The sequence below is a fragment of the Protobothrops mucrosquamatus genome, unplaced genomic scaffold, assembly GCF_001527695.2.
Source record: "Protobothrops mucrosquamatus isolate PMUCROS unplaced genomic scaffold, P.Mucros_1.0 scaffold12, whole genome shotgun sequence".
NCBI lineage: Eukaryota > Metazoa > Chordata > Lepidosauria > Squamata > Viperidae > Protobothrops > Protobothrops mucrosquamatus.
The window spans coordinates 2,334,255-2,358,914 of NW_015386399.1; the positions used below are offsets into that span (position 1 = coordinate 2,334,255).

The window sequence follows — 24,660 nt, forward strand, 5'->3', positions numbered from 1 at the left end:
AATAGCCTTGTCTGTTGAAATGAAAAAGAAAGCTTCACCCATTTCACATTTCCAGCATTCTTAGTTGGAACACTTGGATTGCTTACTTTCCAGAATTCTCCATGTGTTTATGTGCTGTTGTTATCACATCTATCCTATCATCTGTCAGCTCTACAGAATCAGCAGAGAACTTTTTTCAGTCTTTTTGACTCAGCAATTTTTCTGCTGCCATATTGTTCATTTATTGATCACACTTAAAACCTCACAAGAGTGATCTGAAATCAGTTATATAATTATAGCTAATTATAAAAAAGATTATATAAATTTTCTATTTCTTCAGTTCTAGGACTGAATAGATCATGGTGACAGCAACAAAAAAGATGAACATGTTCCAAAGTGATCCAATTATGTTGATAATTCATTATACCTTTTTATAGGAGAGTCCATAATTTGTAGGTTGATCAACTGCCCTGTTAAAAGCTATGGTGATCAGGCAATTCTGATTAATGTTTATTATTTCTCTTCATGCAGAGTTTCAAGAATTTCCGTAAAAATAAAGAAGAATAGTCGCACGCTCTGTTTATGATACCAGGTGATTAATAGTCTTAAATATATTCTGTATTGTGGCTATCCATTTTAATAGTTGTAGACTGTATTTTTAACAAGAATAGAAATTTTAATGAACACACCAATCTACAGACCTTTACGCGATGTCCTCTTGTTTATGCAAGACAGTTCTTTAATTCTCTATGTATTTTTCAAATGCATTTTTATTGGTATGAATATGCATAGAATCTGATCATAATAAAGCAAGAAAATACCCCATCACAGTAAACCATATATCTTTTCTTCTGATCATTACTTTAGATTCCAAAGTATTTATTTAGATTTATAACAATACTAAGATATCAGCATGTCAGTAAAGAAAGTAGGCATGAATCTTTTGAAAAGATGTGAAAATTAAAAATGTGTAAAATTAAGCTAGTGAAGAAAAAATGTTAAACATGCAGCACGGTTATTTTTATTATGACTTTCTAAACCCATAAGCACCAGATTTCAAATAAATTGCAACCATTAATTAATATAAATTTTTATCATTAATTCTTCATTATAATTTTGTTTTTAAAATCAAATTGAAATATTACTAAGGAAGTTCAAGATCAGTCTCTTTAATCCGTTATACTTGTACAGTTCAGAAAAACTTTTCCCAATCTAGTAGCTCCTGTCCATTTTGCAATGCAACTAAAAATCCATCCTATCTGGAGATACAAGTTTGGAAAAGGATTGTTTCAAAGTATGTATGTAAATACAAATATACTGGGTTTTCTTTAAACCCTATTACTGCATTTTTTATAAAGTAAGTTATATATAAATTATTAAAAAAAATTTCCACAGTATTTGAAATGATAGGAAATCTTGCAGTTAGCTGTGACTTTAGAATACAGAAGTGGGTGAGATCATGATTCATGATCTTTGATTAAACTCATGTATTTATTGATTAATCTGAAAGAGGTTCTAAATACATGTTTTTTTTAAAGAATGTCTCTAGTTAAAAGTCAGTAAAGGTTTCACCAGCTTTCTTCTTCCCGTAAAAACTGGAGTACAGATGAGAAGTCTTTTTGGGCATAGCCCTTGGCACACATGATCCTGTAAATCTGATGGGCTAGGGATCCAAGTGGGACTGGAGTCTTGGTGTTGGTGGCAGAAATCTGGGCCAAGCCAAGATCCTAAAAATAAGGATAATATTTTGAGTAAGAGAAGAAAAAAAGTATATTTATTACAGAGTGATACCTATTACCAAATATAACAGTAATATCAAGATCCATTGTTCCTTAGGAAATGATTTAAAAGGTTTGTGTATGAAAGGACTTAAGTTTCAATATGTAGGTAGAGCTAGAAAAATTCCTTCTGAAAATTGGGAAACTTGCTCATAGGCATGCATTAGATGAAATGAAATAAAATGATATCAAAATAGTTGGATTACTGCAATGAATTCTATGTGGGGATCCTTCTGAAGACCACCAGATGTGCAATTGGTCCAAAATGCAGTGGTACAAATTAATTATTGTTATGTAAGTTGCACTGGCCCCCAGTTGCTTTCTGCATGGAATTCAAGGTGCTGCTTATTATTTTTAAAGCTCCACATGGCATTATACCTTGCCTTCAGAATATTGTCCCATCTTATTATGTCAGATAGAGTGGATATATTCCATGTCCTTTCCCTTAAATGTTAGTAGAGGTGTGTCTTCTCTGTAGCAACCCCAGCTTAGAATAGCTTCCCATCAGGGATATGAGGAGTCTAGCCTTCCATAAGGCAATGAAGACTTGAATCCGCTAGTTCTAACCAAAGCACAATCATTTCTGAAGAAAGCTGGAATAAGGGACTTATCTCTGAAGGAAAGCAATGTGACTGTCAGCTTCAAGGTAAATTAGACTAGGAATCCAATGTCATGTAAGCCAGTACTACTTTTATTGTAAAGCTACAATAACAGAATCTTCAAGTCTCCCCGTCTCTCCTTATCTTTGTCTGATATGCTTATTCAGGTTGCATTCCTGCCCTGAATCCAATCCTCTTTCATCTAATTATTGTCTTGGTGGAAAACCAGCAGAAAATTTGCAGAAGACCAACATGACATTTTTTTCCAGTTAGATCCTATGGAATTTAAGTTAAGACCTGCAATATCGAAACAGGGTAATTGTTTTCATGTTGAATGTGTTCAGGAATTAGGTTGGTGTAGCAAAACATTCCCATAATTACTTTAAGGTGAGATTTCTAAAAATTGCTAAAAACTGAAAAGCTGAGGTGATTTAGGAAGCTATACAGAAAGAAACACATATACTGATATGTGAATCATCTATATTTTTTTTTCTTAACTAAGAGTTTTAGCATGGATTCTCACTCTTTTGGGCACGGTAGGCACATCTGGATCTTAGATAATCTGTGTGGACACTCTTATACAATGGCTGCTGCTTTGTGTCCCCTAATACAAACACCCAATTTATCAAAATGTTCTCTGCTATTCCCTACTAGAAATGTCATAAGATTATCCCTGCTACTTCTGCTTATGTGGATTCTTTTAGAGGCAGACAAACAAGCAATAGCTGCAAATACCTGTCAAGCTCATTTTGGAATTTGGCATTTAGCAGCATGCTATCTTCCAATTTTATATAATTAAAATACATTTTAAAAAGTAAAAACTTAGGTGGGAAGAACAGTAATGGTGACCAAAAAGGAAAGTGTCTGTGGGCTTACTGGCATTCTAAAATGTTACAATGTGGACCCCAGATTCTAATATTATTACGTTTTCTTTTCATTTTTTTTTTTAATTAATTAACATTTCTTGTTTTGCCATTTAGAGAAAATTCCCAAGAAACTTCCCAAGAATGTGAAATAAAAATATGCACATATAAATACACACATTCAATGTAGATCAAAGAAAAATAGCAAAATCTATTAAACATTCAGAGTGAAATCATCAAATTATATAAAAAGGCCTAGTAATATAAACATTTTGCTTATCACAAACAAATGTAAAAGAGGAAGACATGTTCCTTCAAAAAAAAAAAAATCTAAAATGAAGATCCGTTACCATGATCCTTTTATTTTATTTTTAAAGCTATTTTTTCAATATTGTATAATGAGAGTAAATTGCACTAAAACTGTGTTTTTGTGTATATGTGATATACTAAGCAGAATAATAACAGGCCACAAAATATAAAGAAATAGACATTAATTCATCTTAGGTATGTCAGCATAGTGGAGAAAATTCTACATACTACCTTGAAGTTCAGAAGGAAATACTCAAAAGAAACATTTGTTTGAAACAAAGTAACTGTTTATTACACTAATATATGTTATTTTTGTATACATATAGATACATACCTTCGCCATAAGTGTTGTTCCAAAGCCTCCTTGATAATTATTATTAGATGGTACCCCTTCCATTACTCCTGGCACAGGGTTGTATGTATCACTTGACCAACAACGGCCTGAACTCATATTTAAGATTTTGGCCAGAAGCTTTGGGTCAAGCCCTAACCTGTCAAAGGTCAAAAGAAGAGAAGTGTTCATGTCAAAATGCACATGTCATGGATGACTTCTTTTTATATGTTGACACCATGTTGTCATTTCTCAACATTCATTGGGAGACTTGAAAAATGATCTAGAGGGATAATATTGAGAGGAAGACTCTTCTTTAAATTAAAGGTCATCAATCCTCAATACTGGTCATGCATGCTAATTATTAGATGAATTGCCAGACACAAAATAAAGATTCTTCAGAATTAATAGCTCCCTTCTATATAAGGAAATATGATTCAAAAAGTATTATCAGAAGCATAAGCTACTATATTAAGACAAAGGGAGATTCTCCTACAGTTAAGCTTTCTTTTTATTAAACAGTTATTATATTCAGATGTTCAAGAAATAAGTCTACTGTGATACATATTCCCTATCTATTCAGAGACATGCATTACAGTTCTGGGTCAACTGCTGAGAAGGTTACAAATCCTGATAAAACAAAGCTTGTCCAAGCAGAAACATCATTTGTTCTATTGCTCTCACCAACTGATGGCACAAACCCCAGTGCAGTTGAGACAAACTGAAAATATAGTGAAAAACATTTTTTAGCAGATTAGGCTTTTCTGTTTTTTAAACAATGGCATGACGGTGTCTATCAGCTTAACTGAGTACAATTTTGTAAGAATTATACTCCTTATAGTGAAAAGCAAGAACTTTTGAAAACTGAAATATAACCAAACTATATAAATGTAAGCATTTTTAAAGATGGATATAAAAATAATCATAGAGAAGAAATATTATAGGATGCAATCCAACACATAAACCCAGAGGAAAGTAAGTGAACTAGGCACTTACTTTTAAATGTACACCTTTATAATTTACTTGACGAAAAAGCAATGCATTCACATTTATATCATCATTAATACAATATAGTAATGAATGGAAGTAGTTACAATGAAAACTTCTTCCACCAGATTATTGTGAGAAAATAACACTTTCTTCATTTTAAAAAGATGGATTTTTCAGTGAGTAGGTTTATAGCATGCCATATAAGAAGAAGCAAAGCTGAAATACTAGAAATACTAGAACAATAAATTATATTATCCCTTATTCTAACAATTTATTTCTCTACCTTAAATGTGTGTTACCTGTGGCTTGATTTCCAATTATTCTCTCCAATAGAAAATATTAATGACACCTTGCTGCTATTGTTCATATTCAATTATACTGTTCATTGATGAGGTTGCTTTACAACAGAAAGAAAGTCATGATCCAAAAGAAAAAAATAAACACTATGTAGAAAATTTCTGTTGTTTTTCCTACCAGTTCTGAAAAACATTCTGACAAAAAAATTGCTTCTGGAATTTCTTTCAAAAGAGAGAATTTCACTGAATTGAATGGAACATGGTATTCCTATGCTTTTTAAATTATAAGGTAGCCAAAGAGTGTGCTTGAACATTATTGTTCATTATAAACTAAAGAATCTGGAGCTTCCCTTGCTTGTCATTCTTCAATTAAATCCCCAAAGAAAACATTTTTAGATAATTTCTTCCACTGCTCTTTTTCATATTGGAAAGCCAGGGAGATTGCAGTATAACAGAAAATATCAACAGTACTAGTGTTCTTCACTATTTCTCTCTATTTAGTAAGCTGAAACTCACCACCATTAAAAAAAATCATTAAAAATTTCAGAGAATAAAATAGAAGTCTTTTTTCGGGTGTAGAAAATTTTTGACAAATTGCAAGACAAATATAAAAAGTTCTTTTATCAAATGTCCTCAATGTTCCAGGAAGCTCTCCTTGTGTAAGATGCACCAGATGAATGAAGCATTAGATTTGAGGAAATTCCCCCCCCTCATTGTACCTTCTTCATTCTGATAAATAGAATTCTAAGAGGAATCTTTGTGAAGATTATCTAAATAAATAGGAAGCATATGCTAGTCTTGATGGATATACCTTTCAAGAGCACATTGAAATGGATTAGTGTATGTGAAATGCAGTCTTAAATGTTCAGCTCCAGTAACACAAAACAGATGCCAAGTTAAGGATGCATCCCACAAAAGGAGCCTTATCTTAAATGTATATAACACCACAATGCCTGTAACTGGCTTCCTGTTTACATTTATTTCTTTAATTTATTGACTGCCTGGCTCCAAAATGCTCTGCACTTAATAATAATTTATTAAACTAGTATGCCACCAGACTCCTAATGACTCCATATCAACACTGTTCAAGGACTTCACATTAGAAATATCTAGATACTCATAGTTAGATTAGTGGATATAATTTAAAAAATTTTTTTTGTTGTAATCTAATGTTATTTTAGAGTCACAGTAATTTTGTACTAGTGTGTAGTAATAATGAGTAGTTTTGATTAGTATTGGATGATTGTGTATTTATTTCCTAGATTAGCTTTGGGAAGTCCTGGGGGGGGGAGGGGGGAAAGGGGTAGGTTGGTGTTATAGATTTATATGTATATATATGTATGATTTTTTAAGGAGGTGCCCAGTGGTACCCCAACTGCACTGTGGTTGAGGGAGAAAGGGAGGTAGGAAAGAGGGAGGAAGGAGGAGTGGTGGAAGGATAGCGAGGAGGAAGGTGTAGGCAAGTAAGAGGGTGGTGCGGAAGGGGTACACCGGACAGGTCCGTGAATGTATTGATTGGTGTTGATTCTTTTTATGGTTGATATTGTGATAAAAGATTTATGTTTCTGTTTTTCAATGAAAAATCAATAAAAAAATTAAAAAAAAAAAGATTAGTGGATTGGAATGTTAATTTAGCATGACCTGAATATTAACAAGCACTTGAAGATATCAGAATGCTTTCACTCAAGTTTGCAAATTAAGAATTTAAATGTTTGGGCATCATAATGTCTCGAGAATCAAATTCTATTGTAGAACGACTTAGACACTGAAGACACTTATAGTGTATTGCAGGACTTAGCAACATGATATCTAAGATCAACAAAAAAATTATAATAGTCTGTCAATAATGCTTGTGAACCTCCTTATTTTTACTGCTTTTTAAAGAAGGATAAAGTTCCATGACATGACCAGATCTCATGTTAAATTTGAATGGATTTCTCTAAGATTTTGTATAAGATTGAAATCTTATGTGAGTTTTCACAGGATAGTAATCTTATGAGATTTTGTTAATTGGATGGGAGGAGGGACTAAACATGCCTAAACCACGTGGGAAATCATGCAATGTACCCATACATTCTGCTCATGATCTAAAGTCCAGAGCACAGTGAAGTCTTCATTAGAAATCTGTATCCCTCAGCCAAACAATATCCTAGAAACATGTTTATGTTTGCTTAATTTAATATACCCTTGAAAATCACAAGATGATCTAGATATAGTTAGTATATTTCTAATATTGGTTTCTAGAAGAAAAGGTCAAAAATAAAATCACCCAAGATACTCAAGACCTTCTTCTCCCCCCCCTTTGCTTTTATCTCCTGTAGCAAGTATATCATTAAAAGGAGCAAGTTGGAGGTGTTTTGCATTTTATCTTTCTGAGGATTCATCTATTGGTGCATAGATAACTGACAGCTAGAATTAGACACATATAAAAATATGTTACTGCAGAAGTCCTCTGTCTTCCACTGTGCCCATAGCTGGTAATGATCTGAAAGCAGATAGAATATGCCGTAATTGTCATTCAGTAAGAGTCTATCCTCAAAAGTCATGCTTCAGTGGAGAAGACTGAGTTTCCATTTGAAATCAACAAATTAATCCAAGACAGGTATCTGAAAGGGCAAGCTTAATAGGAAGCAGCTACGGGGCTCTCAACCATGATAAAATGTTATTGCTGTTTCCCTGTAAATTGGTTCAGAACATAGAATACTTTCTGCATAAGAGCTCTATTGCTGTTCAAGAGATATACTGCTCAAGCTATCAAAACAATGACAGTCTGTCAATCCACATAATAACTTGCCATTGGACATGGCAAAAGGATGAGCATGCACACATACATTTTACAACTGCCAAGGTGTTTCATATTTTGGAGTGAGGAGGGGGAGTCTGAAGAGAAGGAGACAGAAGGAATTGGGACACAAAATCAACACTCAGCTTTTAAACGCCTCATAGGACATTTTTTCCCTCCCCTTTCCCTCTCTCATGTTTCATGTTTTAGTCGTAAAATGTCAAAAAGCATGAGACCCCAGATAAATCCACAAGTGACCAGGTTCAGACATTTGTGTTAGGATAGGGCTTCTTTTAATCATGGTGGTTTAATAAACAACAACTGGCTGAGTTCACACCTTATGGTAGACATGTCAAACACAAGGCCCGGGGGGCCGGATGCGGCCCGCGAAGTGGTTTCATGTGGTCCGCGAAGCCATCCTGGAAACAGTGAGGGAACAGCCTCCGCTGCCTTCACCCTGGCCCAGGCCGGCCGGGAGCCAATGTACAATTTTGTGGTGGCCATCTATGCTGAAATGCATTCAGTCTTAGCTCCACAAGGCCATCTCGAAACAGCGAGGAACCAGCCCCTGCTGCGTTGGTCCCACCCCCTGGGTGCATGCTGGGGAGGTGTCACCCTTTGTGAGGAATGAAGAAATGCACCATCGCCTGAAAGTGGCCAGCAAATGGCCCTTGTCTACTTCACATATCCGGCTTGATAGGCTCTGGGGGAGGAGTTTCGGCGGGCAGCGGGGCGCTCTCCTCACAGCGCTGAGAGACTGAGCTGGGCAGCGCAAATCCAAAAAGAAATGTGAGGCCACCCAGCTCCCAGCCTGCCTGGTTTCAGCAGGCAGAGGGGCGCTCTCCTCACAGCGCCAAGAGCTGAGCTGGGTGGTGCGAATCTGATGAGAAGTGCAATGCTGCCTAGCCCCCAGCCTGCCCAGTTTCAGCAGGCAGTAAGGTGCAAAGCTGGTGAGCTTCGCACCACCCGGCTCAACCACTTGGCGCTGTGAGGAAAATGCCCTACTGTCTGCTGAAACCAGGCAGGCTAAGGGCTGGGTGGCATTGCGCAGGTAATGTTGACTCTCACGCTGCTCATGGTATCCCCTCCCTCAGAGCCCACCAAGCCAGATATGTGAAGTAGGTGAGGGCCATTGTGCTGGCCACTTCCAGGCGACGGTGCATTTCTTCATTCCTCACCAAGGGTCACACCTCCCCAGCTGCATTTCTTGCCTGTTTTTCTCCCTCCCTCATCTCAAATATTTTCCCACCACTCTGTACTTAGGAAGGAAAGGAGAGGGAAGGTCTGAGGGAAGTCCTGCCTTAGTCCTGCCCTGCTGCCCTTTCACCATCCCCTTGCCCCCTCCTCCTGGCCTATCCTGGGGGTCTCCCATCCTATTGCTAAGGAAGCTTTGGATACAAAGCCAGGTCTCCTCCCATGGAGAGGGAATGGACCTCCCTATGACTTTGCCCTTGTACCCATCAAAAGCAACCTAGGTAAGGAGAGCAAGCACAGCAGCAGCAGCCTTGAGGAGGAGGTAAGTGCAGCTGGGCACCTCCTTGGGGAAGTGGGGCTGGGCTTGGTGCTGCGGGTGCTCGAGGGTCAGGCTGGGCATTTGCTGTCCAGGGCTCCCGGTAGCCCGCACCACCATCCAGCCCCCCCCGCATGGTCTGAGAGGAACAGTGAGGCTCCTCCAGTGGACCATGCCTTGACACTTGCCCCGGTCCCACCCCCTTCTGCCAGAGACCCTCAGATCTGTCCCATTCCTGCCCAGGCCCCCACAGGTACCCTTGACGTGAATGATGTAGAGCTGGCCATGCCCACCCATTAGGCCACACCCATTCCATCCACACCCACCCAGTAGGCCGCAACCACACTAGCCACACCCACCCCGCCCCTGAGGGCAACTGCAATGCTGATGCGGCCCTCAATGAAATTGAGTTTCACACCCCTGTGCTAAGGCATAAATGATTTTGAAACGAGTTACATGGACTCATGCAATACCTTAGTCCAAATTAAACAATCTTATAATAGGTTACCATAATGTAAGAATTTAAATATTGTGATTTAGAGTATATATGGATTATTCAATAAATTATTCAACAGAATTCAATTGGACTGGGTACAAATATATTTATGCTAGTTACTTCATAGCAAACTTTTGATGATTAAGAGACATAGTTCATATATTTCGGGGGGGGAGGGAGAACTACAGTGAATGTAACCATAGTTACATCTACACTTTACATATAAAAGGGCAGGAATTATAAAAAAACCCATGTGAAATAAAGATTCATGGTTAACTATAAACAGGAAGTTGGACTGCTTAAACATATACTATTATATCTGAGAAGCTCTTTAAAAATTTTCTCTCTATTGGAAAATTGCTCTAGAATGACCACTGGGACCCACTTCTGCAGGCTTCCTGGGTTTACTGAGTAACTCCAGGAGATGAAATGGCAGAAGTGATGACTAGAGCGCTGATGGAGAAAGAGAAGTTAAACTAACCAAGCATGGATTAGTTGAAGTTTAAGTTAGTTTTGAGAAAAATGGCCATTTTTCTGGACACATCTCCAGCATATTCTCAAAATTCTAAATGTATGCATTAGTTCCAAAATTTTGGCTGAGCCTACTTTGCAACAATTGCGATTTAAAAAGCCTCTGAAAATACTCTGAAGGGATACTAGGAAAAATATGGCAACAAGGAGACAACGTGCCCTATATTCAGGCAGTTCTGAACTTATGACTACAATTTTCGTTGCTAAGGTGGCAATTGTTAAATGAATTGTGCCTCATTTGATGACCTTTTGCCACAGTTGTTAAGCAAATTACTGCAGTTGATAAGTGGATCATGCAGTTGTTGAGCAAATCTGGCTTTCCCCATTGACTTGGCTTGTCAGAAGTTGGCTGGGAGATTATAAAACATGATCACATGGCCTCAGGAGTGTGCAACTATCAGGAATACATGCCAGTTGCCGAGCCCCCAAATCTTTGATCATGTGGCCATGGAAATGTTGCAATGGTTTAGTATGAAAAATGGTCATGAGTCACTTTTTTTAGGGCTGTTATAACTTTGAATGGTCACTAAATGAATGGTTGTTACTTGAGAAGTACCTGTAAGTAACTTCTTACTCTGGATTAATGGAGCTAGAGGGAACTAGTTGCTACTTTACCACAACTCAGATACAGAAATTCTCTTTACAATTATTTGTTCAGTGACCATTCAAAGTGCTGGAAAAAAAATTGACTTACGAACTGGTCCTGAAAGTTACAATTGCTACAGTGGCTCCATGGTCACGTGATAAAAGTCTGGGAGTTTGGCAACCATCTGCACTTAATGAACACAGAAGCGCTTCAACTCCCTCCGTCCCCATCAATGCCCTTTTAGCCTCCTGCACTCTGTGGCCCCTGCAGTCCTAGATGAACTTCACTGTCTTCTTGTCTAACTGTTGACCAAGAATACCTGGCCTGGCTGTTTGGGATGCAGCTATTGGGGACACTGGGTCTTTCTGAGGCCACATAACTGAATTGGATGCAACTTACAAAGCCTCAAGAGAAGGTCTCATGTAATTATGAGAAGGCTGCGCATTATTTGGAGAAAGTGTTGGGGCTTATCAAGCCTTGATGCTTCCTGGTGTGCACCTCAGCTGGGCTAGCAAGTCAGCTGGGAGCACTGAAGCTTGGTTGGGTCACCTGCTGCTTTGCATTGCAGCTCAGGAGCTCCTTGCAGCCCCAGAGCCACGGCACACCAAAAAGATCCCAAGCTGCTATGTATTCTTTCCCTTGCCTCCATGTGCTTATGCCACACACCTGCAACTTGCACCCAGGCTGCACAGCATCTCCTTGGTCCTCCAACACTCATCTCGGTTCCCCTGTGTTCCTTACCTGGGATTCCTTCCACTTTCCAGTTAACAACCTCCATGTCTGGAGTTATGATAGCAACTCAGAATGCCAGGATTGCCATTCCTATGCAATGTGGCCATGAGGTATCATGCTTTATGACCGTATTGCTTAGTGATTAAAATTTGGTCCCAACTGTGATCAGAGGTTGAAGACTACCAGTACAGAAATTACTTGCTGTTTAATCTGCCAGGCATAAGGATTTTGCTAGACTACAGTTCATGAATTAAAAGGTGCTCTTGGAATACATCACAGAAAGCAAATCAAATTGTTCTTTAAATTTTATAGGTTGCTTATAACTATGGATTTAAGAAAATAGCATACAATGCATACAATGCAACTAAAGAAATGGAACTATTGGTTGTTGAGGTAATAATTAATATATTATCAATTTATTTCATGTTTATAAACTATGGGCTAGAATTCAAAGACTATTCTACTATAATTGAAGGATAGAATAGTATTATTAAATTATAAATACATCTACCCATTCACCTGTTTGTTATGATCTTAATAACTTTAAGATCCTGGTAACTTCATTGACCATATTTTCCACTAACCATACGTTTTCATGTATGAAGTGCTTTATTATACCAAAGGAAAGAAGGAAATAAATTATTCTGAAGCAATTTCTTAAATAATAATAATAATAATAATAATAATAATAATAATAATAATAATAATAATAATAATAATAATAATTATTATTATTATTATTATTATTATTATTATTATTATTTATATACCGCCCTATCTCCCTTACGGGACTCAGGGCGGTGAACAGGCAATAATAAAAATCACAATAAATATTAAATAAAAAGCCTGCTCTAAAATACCCCATATAAAAACCCCTACCAAAACACAATCAAAACTACGCCAGGCCGGCCGCATGGAATAGATGGGTTTTCAAGGCTCGGCGAAAGAGGCGCAGGTCCGTCGTTGTACGTAGGTCGGGGGGTAGGTCATTCCAGAGGGCAGGAGTTGCCACAGAGAAGGCTCTCCCCCTGGGGGTCGCCAGCCGGCATTGACTGGCCGACGGCACCCTAAGGAGGCCCTCTCTGTGGGAGCGGACTGGTCGAAGGGAGGTATTTGGTAGGAGGCGGTGTTGCAAATACCTAGGTCCATTGCCATGGAGCGCTTTAAAAGTTGTTACTAACACCTTGAAGCACACCCGGAAGGCCACAGGCAGCCAGTGCAGCTCGCGCAGGAGAGGTGTTACATGGGAGTATCTAGAGGCCCCCAAAATCCCCCGCGCGGCCGCATTCTGAACTAGCTGGAGCCTCCAGGTGCACCTCAAGGGGAGCCCCATGTAGAGAGCGTTGCAATAGTCCAGGCGGGAAACAAAGGCTTGAGTGACCGTGCGTAGGGCGTCACGATCCAGAAAGGGGCGCAACTGGCGTATCATAATAAAATTGTTTTATTATGTCAGATTCAACATAAGTATTGGCTCCAGAACTACATAAACTTTTATCTTGTTGATGGCAGTCATTTTTTCCCCATTCTTAAGCAGTTGCAATTTTAGTGCCGTTTCAAATTCAAAATCATTTCCCAATATTTTTGTAGTAACAAAATGAACAAAATGAAAACTGCAGCAGATGATATGATCTTATTTTACTATTATTTTTTCCTCAGATTGTATTATTTGGATAATAAAGATAATCTAAATAATTGTATTTACATCACTGAACCTTAAGATGTGTATATTTACAATTTATTTTTTTTAAATTAAAAACCAATTTAAAAATAAGTGCATAAGAGTTCTATGGAGATATATCCAATCCTCCATAAACAAACTTCTGCTTTTCTTCATTCTGCCTATCAGAGCACCCTAAAATTGTCCTGAAAGATGTCCCAAGCTGTAAGTTGCCTGATGGACATATTCATAAGACTCCTGTTCTTTTAATACACATTGTTCTGTCAGTGAACAGGCACTGCAGCATATAACTTTCAGTTTTCCAAGGAATACTCTCTTAGCTCCATTTCCAGTCCCACTTTCCAGCACCTTCTATTTTTATTCCCATATAAGACCTTAAGAATCTGCCATTGGACAGTAATTTCACCATGCCATGGATTCATGCAAAAACGTTCAACATGCACAGGCTCTGAGTATGTACTATGCTGTATTCTGCCATAATTTATTATGTGTATTGACAAATCTTATGTTGACAACTGTATCCCTCCCTTCTTTTATAAACAAAAGGTATTAACATTGTGTATTAAATATGAGCCTAAATATTCATAAAATGTATATATGATGTGTTATGCAGTTAAGTGACAAAAATAGTACATTACACTCTTCAAATTTTAAAATTAAAAAAAATTAAAAGATGAAGAAACGAAAAGGATTCTAAAAACAATAGACTATTTTAATTAAACAGTCCACTAACATAAACAGAACTGAACATGAATGTAGTCATATCATGATAATTTATTCATTCCAGAGAGAATTTACTACAGAGAAATTCATACTTGCAAATACAATTTACTTTTTTCAATCTTGTGAAAGCTCTATAAATTGTAACTGCTGTATGAATTTTATTAGAGGAGAATTCTGTCACTTCAGAAACACACATGTCAGACTGAAAAGAAATTGATAGCAGAAGGCTTCATTTCTCAGTGGGCTTTAAACTACTTGAAGAAAGTGGGTGAGTGCTCATGTGCATAAATGCACATCAAACTATTTTGCACTATTTTTCTAGTGAAGGAAATTATCACAAAGTTCTAGAGTACTTTCTTAGAGTTCAGAATCAAAGTAGCTAATTTTCCAACATGGATCATTTGTGGATCAGCAGAGTTCTTCCTCCTCATCAAGGCCCACTGTTGAATTCTTCACTTTAATTCATCTATGCCTCACCCCAGCTGACACTACCATTAAGGAGAGTATGTATTTGGTATTTTACAGTGGAAAACAATGGCTGCATGTAAAAGGCATACATATGGGAAGAACTATAACTCGGTTTTGTAAACTGGGAAACATATATTAGAGATGAATTAAATTATTGTGTAATAAAAAGAAATACAGTGGAAAAAATTCACAATCACTGGCATTGTCACTGGCATTGCAACAATTACAACACAAGTGAAGTCCAATGTGAAAAAACTAAGGTAGAATTTAGATTTCAGAAAACATTCCTTGTGATATAGGTAGGTCCTACAGGGTATGTGCATCACCTAAGACTGGAATGAATCAGACCATTCAGAATTTTAATAGACTGCTGAATTCAAAGAATTAATATAAATAATGGGGAGGGAAAAATACACCTCAAGTTACAAAATGAAAACCAAGAAAGATCCTGAATGTCGCAGTAGCTGCAAACATCAATTAAGATTGCATACGAGACTGTCAGACTTTTTATTATTCTGTGCTAGCTGAACATTTTCTTTTATAGCTGACAATGTGAGTATCTACTTCAGCTAAATACACTGAAGTCATAGGTGATTGATTTTTTTATTAAGCAAACTATGACTTAAAACTGACTATGATACAGCTTTACAATTCTCAATTACAGCAGCAGTAAACCACCTTATGGGTTTTGTTATGGCTTGTTAAAGATACGTTTTCCTACCTTACAGAAGCTCAATTTTAAAATGTAAATGATACAGGTTATTGATAAACCAATTAGCACTGATGCAAAGCAAATTCCTCTTTTATCTCAATTACAACATGACAACTTAATAGGTCAAGATAGTCTAACATCTGAGACAAGGGCAATTCAATAAAACAACTGCATCTTGATATGGTAATTAAGAAGAAATGTGAATCCATTATCCTGTCTTTTGGGTGCATGTCTGTTTCCATGTATTTATAACATTCATGTATCTTTTTTAAAAAATAAAGCCAAACCAGATATTTATTCTTTAGTATTCTTCAGAGTGTTGTAATGTATTCAGTTTCTAGCAAGTGGCTGAAAGGATGTGCATAAGTGTACTAAAATCATGCTGTGAAAATCCAGAGATACCAAAAATAGGACCCAACAACAAATTTCAAATCGAAATGTATATGTATGTATACCCACATTTATATGAAAAAAATAAATGAAAGCAAAAGTATTTTGGCAAATATAACCAGCCTTTTAACAACAATATAACTTTTTAATTAAACACCCTGAAGTTGTTTTTAAGAACAAGAACTTATTATAGCACTTTTTTTTGGTACACTCTGTTAAGACTATAGTTCAGACTCTACACGGCCTGTAAGTGATGTTCTTGGCTTAACTCAGTGCTGGGATTCAGCCAGTTCGCACCACTTCAGCAGAACTGGAGGCTAATTTTTTGTTGCCCAGGCCCAGAAGACGTCCGGAAGTGGCATCCACAGAGAATAGGTTGTTCACATATTTGAATCCCACCACTGGCTTAACTGGGTACCTTAATGGCATTAGGCTTAACTTAACCCTAATTTTGCATTCAAAAGATTGGTTCCTGATGGATTATAATACATGCATGAACAGTATGCAACCTAAACAGAGCTACATGTTTCATCTGATAATAAGGAAAAGGAGTTACTATACTGTATATGTATTCTATCAAATTGAAAATGTACTTTTATTTTGCAGCCCTGTAAAGAATGTCACTGTTTATTGAAATTTCTAACTTAACAATGGTTTTAAAAAAACATGAAATACTAAATTTGTGCTATGTTTACTACTCTACATTTCTAAAACATTATTTTATATCCCTTTATATAAAAGGGTTAGTCACTTAAATGTAATCAAGATAAAGCAACGGTAAAATTCAACATACCTGATTCCAAGATTCATGGTCTCAGCAGTTCCAATCATACTGATGCCTAACAGCATATTATTGCAGATTTTTGCAGCCTGAAAATAAATGCAATAACTCATAAATTTCTCAAATTTACAATAACGATCTCTCAGGAGCCTAATTTTATTAGAAACTAGTCAACCCATGCCCTGCTGCATTATTGTTTAAAGAATATTTTCTTACCTAAAAAAAAACAAAACAAAAAAAAGAATGTCCAAGGATGGGCAAAAAAGTAGTGGGAGCAGAAGTGACTTCCAATATTCTACTGCCTTCCCTATTGAGTTTCTTTGTGAGAAACTGGCAGGGAGCATTGGAAGCCTTCCTTCCTTCCCTTCTCTTGCCCTCCTCTTCTTTGTATAATTTAACAATCTCGTGTTGAATTCCATCATTATAGAATATACCCATTCTCATTTCTACACTGTCTTAAGGATCCATGAAGTAAATCTGAATAAATCTGGATTATTGGTTGAAGTCTGGCATTAAATATCCAATATAAAGATGGATTTGCCCTTGAATAGTCAGTCACAGAAGGATTTTATTAATTCCTTGCTGGAAGGGCTTCTTGGCACCAAAGAATGTCACTTGGGAGAGGCACTTATATTGTCTGATATTTTTCTTGAACTAGTTTGCAACAGGTAAATTGAGGAGTTAATTAGGTAGCAGTTGCAAATTGTCTGTCCTGACCTTTCCCTTAATACATAAAAATCATGAAAGTGAGGACAGATTTTGGCCATGGCACCAATATCAGCAGAAATATTACATTATGCAAGTCATGCATTTTGCTTGATTCATTGTGGATATTATAACATAAAGGAACTTTTGCCAATTAGTTTGCCACATATTCTTGACCTGATCTTTCCTTTGCTCCTCCAACTTTTCTTGTCTTCTCATTATGTACCTTTCCTTGTGATTCTAGAGATGTACAGCACTATCATACTCTATCGTCTCCCTGGCCACATCCTTTGATGATAAGTTTGGTGTCATCTCTTGACCATGACATCCCCCTCTTTCCCCATGACATAATTATGCTGATCCTATTTCATTTTAATGTAATTATTTCCAGCACAATATTGTATGTTGCTGTTCTCATCAGAACAGTTTAATAAATTTCCTGCCACATTCTCCATTGAGCTGCAGGAAGCTGTTAAAAATAGCATCACATGATCCTCTCGAGGGCTAGGTCAGGGCCAGCCTACCTGATCTCCAGCACCTGAAAGAAGGTGCTGGTCTACACTTAATTTCAGAGTAGGAAACAGTTGTAAAATGAAACAGGATGGGCAAAGACTAACGTATAATGGCTAGTATATTTGTCTGACATCAGAAAGATCCAATTTCTACCCTCTCTGTAGCCATAGCACCTCACTTAGTGACTTTCTACCCAACCCACTCCCAGGTTGGGTAGAAATATAAGAGGATGGAGCACTATATTTGTGCCTTGAGTTCCTGAACAAAGATAGGATATAAATACATGTACATGTTTGTGTGCCAATGAAGGGAACATAATGCAATAAAAATATACAAGCCTTTCTAGGCACCTTAAAGTTGTTGCTTCTTTAAAAGACACATGATGCATCAATTCCTTGCTGTTGGGTGGGGGAGGGAGTGAGGAATAGCAAAAGTGGTTAGGAAACTATCACATTCAAAATGAAGATAATTTTACCAAAATGAAAATTATTTTACCAGCCCAACTATAATAGCAGTCTGAAGCAGTCACAATTTTTCAAATTCCTTCAGGAGTCATGGGTCCCAGATTTTGGAAGAATTGTCTATGTCATCCCATTTGAGGCTCTTTGGTACACAAATTCTTGCTCTATGATGGACCATTTTGCCCAGTTAATGCTAATAACAGCAAGAGTTTTAATAATATATAGAAGTTTTTGTTCCATAACCACTCTATAGAACACAGATTGGCAATCTTTTGGGGGTCACATAAATGCTCACCTGCACTCAATTGCCACTTTTCCTAGGTTTGGGAGAGTGTGTGGTCTAGTTTTCAAAACAAAATAGCTTTTCAAAATTCTATGTCACTTAAATTAACCAATAAAAGTCATGAAAAGCTCTTGAAATCACAATTATTATCTTTTGGTAGAGGCTGCCCAGCAAAAGAGGTTTCAATGGCTCATCACTATCAAAATCTTCATTAAGAGCCTTCTTACATATGTCTTTAGCAGAATTAGCCAGTAATACTTGTATCATTTGAGCTGATCAGGCATTTGTGTCATGTTGTGCCTTACCCTGACCTACTAAGCAACCAATTTTTCTTCTCTTTAATCTGTGCTGCTAGAATACGTAATTCTTGTTTTTGATTTTAGGCTTTACTAGTATATTTCATATTAGTATATTTTTATTAGTATATTTCATAAGCAACCAAAGGTATACAAATAATTTCACATTCAATTGTACCATTTTCAAGTAAAAAGAGCTGTTCTGCGTTCAAAATGAATTGTTTGTATCATTTTGGAAGTGTCTTAAGTTGAAAAAATGTTTCAAACTTAAAACAGAATATTTCATATTTGAAACACTTAAAATGCAAAACATGTTGTCTCTATAGGCAATCTTAACCTGTCTGGTCAGTTTCACTCTTTCTTTTTGATTGAAAAAACCCTGCCCTGGTTTTTCCTATTTAAATAACCGCACTTACCAACTTCTGCCCCTCCTCCCCACATATTTGTCAGGTTACCATTATATTTTCAAAGTATGTTGCAACCTACAATCATCATTGCCATTATTGCCATTATAGAATAAATCAGCTTGCTGCATGTCATAGTTTTCAATGGGAATTTCTATCTGGGAAGAGATATGCCTTCATCTTCATAGCTCAACAGCTCTGAACATTTTGTAAAGGGCCATATGAATGCACATATCAGATACTGAAAATATCAGGTATTGGGCAAGGTAGAGGACATAACAATTCATTTTTTCCCTTTTTTGGGTGGACTAAGGATAAGGTAACTTTTGTTCCTTCAGAGTTGTTGTAGATGGGCTGCGACCCTACCTAAATCCCATATTCTCCTGTTGTCCATTGAACGGCTCACTGTGTTACCTGCCCATTGTTATAGGTCATCAGAAGTAAAAATACTGTCATGTGGAAGTGCCCATACTACATCCCAAACAACTCATAGCATTATAGCTTTATTAGACTCCTATTTAAAAAAATTCTATTTTTCAGTGCAATTTTAAACAAAATAATGTAAAAACACTGCAATATTCCCAATCTCAATGATGCCACCATTTAAGAACCAGCCTATAATGAGTAGAGTTGGCAAGCCATAACAAAACACTGTTCATAAACTAAGTTGGGGTGGACACTCTGGTTATTACGACTGTGTTTAAAATGTTTTGTGGTAACAAAGCCATCAGAGCAGCAGCATAACACAAAGCAGATACATACACAAGACTTCAAACCTATTTTCTAGCAGGTTTTAGACAATATAGTTGGATAGTATTCTAAGGGAGACATACACGATTTGGTGCTGCATATGACCTTGGAATACAAATTTCCTACTTAATGAAAACCCAAGGAGTTGAAAACATCATGAGATTTGATAAACATGAGTTCAGTTGTATATAATAAAAGGGACTAAGAAAGGCAGAAAATGTGCATTTTATATGTAATGTTCCACATTTTTGTTTTGGTAACTTAGTTTATTTTTCATTTTATATTATTTCAGGTTGCCAAAGGAGATGGAGACTTTCTCTTATGTCAAATCACTTTGCATACACTAGTTGATTTATGAGCTACTTTAGGACTTTCCTCTGTTTTCTTATTCATTTAGAAATAGTATAAGATGCTTTTCAGTAAATCTAAGCAAAATTATTGTTAAGTAACAATCAGAATACAGATGGCTGATATGTAGCCCTCCAGAGGCTGCTGCACTCTAATTTTAACATGAACAGTTTGATGGGTTTGAATAGTTGATTTGAATAGTTGCAATCAAACTTCTAGAATACCACAGCTACATACCTACCTTCTAAACAACTAAATCACAAATACAACTGAAAGAAAAACAATGTGATACTTGCCTGCAGCACACTGAAAAAGACAAAAATGTCTACAAGAAAATGCAAAACTGCATTTTGTATATGAAATTTGCATGTGAGCCCTACAAACTCACCAGAAAAGTTTCAGTTTTCTTACCTATGCTTCAGATAAGGTGGCATTATAAACAGGGCTACAGTAGTATATCTTACTGGAAGTGGAGAGAGGATAGAACAAATGTCAATTAATTACCAGTTTAATGAAGAATTTCAGTTTGAAAGTAAATTTCAGTAAGTTTGGGAGGTATCTTTGGCTTATGAAGCACATTAATGCAATGTGAAAGGGAAGAGACACTAAAGCTTATATAACATGCCTAGGAATGATCTGCATTTACCTGTCCAGTTCCAACTTCTCCACAATAGACCACATTGGAACCCATACATGTGAGCAGCTCTTTTGTAGCATCAAATTCCTGCTCTACTCCCCCGACCATGAAGGTAAGATTTCCTGCACGAGCAGCTCCAACACCTACCATTAAATTAAGAATAACATAGTCATTAATGATTTTTAAGCTTCTTTTCATATCACTCCATTTGAAACTTCCTTTGTGCTTATCATCTGTATGGGAATGAAATTAAACAGCTCTCATCACTATCTTTTTTGATCCAATCCTGAATGCATTTACTTAGATATTAATCTTTGATTTCTCTGCGGCTTACAACTATATCTATCTCTTTGGTTAGTTTAATGGTTTTTCTTTCTCTCTCTACACACGACAGACACACACACACACACATACGTATACATATACATACATACTCATTTACAGACACACACGCACACATATGCATATTACTACAGATATCTTTTAAAATAATCAAAGATGTCAGAATTTCCATTTCAGATTTTAAAAAATGCACTAGTGAGTTTATTTGTGAAATGAAAACTAATTTAAGATTAGATGACTATCACAGTAGACTGTCATTTAACAGCAGGTAACAGCAGTCCACTATGACAGTCATCTAACAGCAGGTAATGTCACTTTTTAATGGAAGGAAGAGTTTATTCACACATTCTCCTTTTTATAAGGCATTGTTACAATGGCATTTGCTACAAATGTTGTATCCTGACCTCTTACCAATAGGAATTAAAAGTTAACAGAAGCTCTCCAACATTAAATATTATAAATAGTGTTTACCAATTATAGTTTTTTAAATTGTTCCAGAGAGTCATTATATATAAGAACAAAACAAATGTGATAATAGCTTTTACCTGGTTAATATTTTGATGAAAGCCAATTTGGTATTCATGAGATCAAATACCACCTAGGGAGACCTTGGGCGAGTCACTTTCGCGACCTTGGGCCAGTCACTCCTCACTAAAGTGAGGAGCCCTAGAAGGAGGCAAGGTAAACCAATTCTGAAAAACCTTGCCAAGAAAATTCTAGGACTTGTTTAGGCAGTCTCTGAGATTCGGACAGGATTGAATGGAAGAAAAAAAATATTGATAAGTTATTCTCCCATCTGTCTAGCATATTTTATATTTCAAGTTGGCACAAATACGGCATTTTTTTAAAAAAAGAAAACTAAAGTATTTTGTTTATAAGAATTTCCAAGTTTTGTCTGTTTTCCTTATCGAATTAGAGGCCACACATAAACTCAAGGCAAACTCTCACAGTGAAGAATGTATTTCTAACTACAATTAGTGCTTGATGGCATGTTATGCTGCATAAGAAAAATATCTATGACGCTTATGATTAGGAAAATTCTGCCCCATCAGTTCAGAATTGCTGAAGAAACCTTGTCAAGTTTCTTGACTATTCCACTTCTATGGCAAGTGGGAAGATGCTGCTGTTGCTGCTGCTATATGATGGATTTATTTTTCTCAGCTCAGTTCATCTTATTTGCTACTAGGCCAGGAAAAAGCCATTCTATCCAGTTTAGGGCAACATCAGACAGACATGGTAGATAGTACACTGATCTGTCCTACTATTTTTACAGCAATGTTTCCCAATTGTCAAGCTGCATATAGCAGAAATACTATATGAAGTGAGGAAATCTAACTTCAAACTCTACTAAGAATATGATTCATTAGTTAATCTGATCCTCATTCTACCTAGCTGAAAGGTTAGGTTACTGGAAAACAGAACAAAATTGTGCATTGTTTTTTTAGAAGAGAGGGAAAATATTAATCAGATAAAATGAATAATATATATAAACTGGAGTTAAATAGTTATCCAAGGTGGAGAACACACTTTTCTTTCCACCACAAAAAAGTATCACGATATCTATAGATTAGAAATTCGTTCTTTAGTTTCAGAACTGAAATAAATGTCTGTGTACCCATAGAGTCATTGCTTTTCCACAAAGTTCCTGGGTTTTACAAACTGAAATTGATGTATCCACTGTATTGTTAAATCACCAAAATTCACAATTCTGCATGGAACTTCTCCAATCACTCCAATCTAGATGTTATTCAATTACTTACAGCCAAAGGCATTGTTCTACTTCAAAGTGCTGGCCAACCTCTTTCAAGCAATCTTTTTTAACATGACAATGGTGTGTGAGAAGAAATGAAGTCTCATAGATGAAAAGCCCGAGATGAGATAGGTCTGCGGCAATAACAGTACACAGTTGTCAACTGGCCCTCCCACAGAGAAATGAACAGCTCTCAGTCTGCTGGGGCACATAGTATAGATCTAAGATATGAACTGGAGATAGACAGGCAGATATGGCTTGAGTCTTATAGTTGGCAATTTCCGGCTCTAATTAAGGCTTTCCTGGTATCTGTAATAAAACTAATTTATCAAAGAACTGTGTACTTGAATCTCCGCTTGTTTGTCTTCACATTCAAGTAATGGTCTGGCTGAATGAAGCATGACAGTTAGCCAGTATGCAATTTCCAGAATTTTAAAGGAAGCCCATCACAGGGTATACTATTTGATGAAAATCCAGGATTTAATCTTTGAATTTATCTTTATGCTGCATGCCTGTGTACTGATTCTTTATTATAGGTCTTGCTACAAATCCTCTTTCTACCTCAAGTTCAGTGGCTGTGGTAATTTTAGTTGTGGCATGCTATCATTAAGAGAGAAATGAATTCACTGAGCAGGACTGGAAATGGACATCTGCAAGGAGGAAAGCTTAATCTTATCTCTTCCCAAGCAACCTTGAAGAGATTAGAAAGCTAGGACATGGCCAAATGCTTCTATTCTGCTTGCTCACACAGCCCTAATAATGGTCCCCAGACCCAGGGAAATGCTGTGTTTTGATTTTTTTAAAAGCTTATCCATACATCCATGATATACAAAACATGCCATTTTGAATAGCATCACTCCCATAGGATATTTTTTGCACCACAAAAATGAGGCTGGAAGAATGGTTAACTAGGTGGTTAGTTGTCACTTCCCAACAGGTTTTCAGTGTAAAGGATAAAATTTAAGCAGCAGCAGTAATAAGAACAAGAGGAGGAAACAAACTTAAAAACCAACATTCAGCTCTGCTCATTAGAATTCAGCCTTTTCCTCTTCTCCATATAGCACATTTTCACCGTGGCCACTGGTGATTTTCTGATCATAAGACATGGAGCCATCAAATAGTGCCAGTGACTTTCCATGTCCGTATCTAAGCTCCTTTTGCCTAGTCCTTGGACAGAAATCTGATGTCAAATTACTAACCCTCTTCCATATTATTTGGTAATTGTTTTTGCTTTATGAAGATGCTGCCCTAATACAATTTTTGAATTCTTTTTAAAGTTAATGGAAAACATTTGCTTTTTAATATATGTGACACAGACAGGAAGAGAGAAATAAAATCCTAGGCTTATTATGATAGCATTTATACAATAAATGACCAATCTGTAGAATAAATGTTGTTGGTGTCTAAGTCTCTACTTAACTATAAGAATACTAATATATTAGTCTTTTGTTAGGTTGGTAACTCTAGTTCCCCACCCCCTCATTTCACCTCATCCAAAAGACTGCTCATCTGTCTATCTAGCAGTCAGAGAAAAAATGGCATAAGAATCACAGAAGCTAAATGGAAAGGGACAGTCTTACAACAGGTCAGCTGGAACCCAGTAGATCATTGACCTTTCAAAGACGATTTCTGCATAC

General features: G+C 36.7%; 1 protein-coding gene across 1 annotated transcript in view; it reads right to left on the reverse strand.

The window, feature by feature from the left end:
• Window positions 1-1,134: 1,134 nt before the first annotated feature.
• Window positions 1,135-24,660, reverse strand: part of HIBADH (3-hydroxyisobutyrate dehydrogenase) — a 76,520-nt gene continuing 52,994 nt past the window's right edge. Inside the window, exons 5-8 of the mRNA XM_015810594.1 lie at window positions 20,941-21,074; window positions 16,547-16,623; window positions 3,863-4,019; window positions 1,135-1,706 (exon numbers count right to left, since the gene is read on the reverse strand). Coding sequence (XP_015666080.1) covers window positions 1,548-1,706; window positions 3,863-4,019; window positions 16,547-16,623; window positions 20,941-21,074 — 527 coding nt within the window. The 3' untranslated portion in view covers window positions 1,135-1,547. The remainder of the gene's footprint in view (window positions 1,707-3,862; window positions 4,020-16,546; window positions 16,624-20,940; window positions 21,075-24,660) is intronic.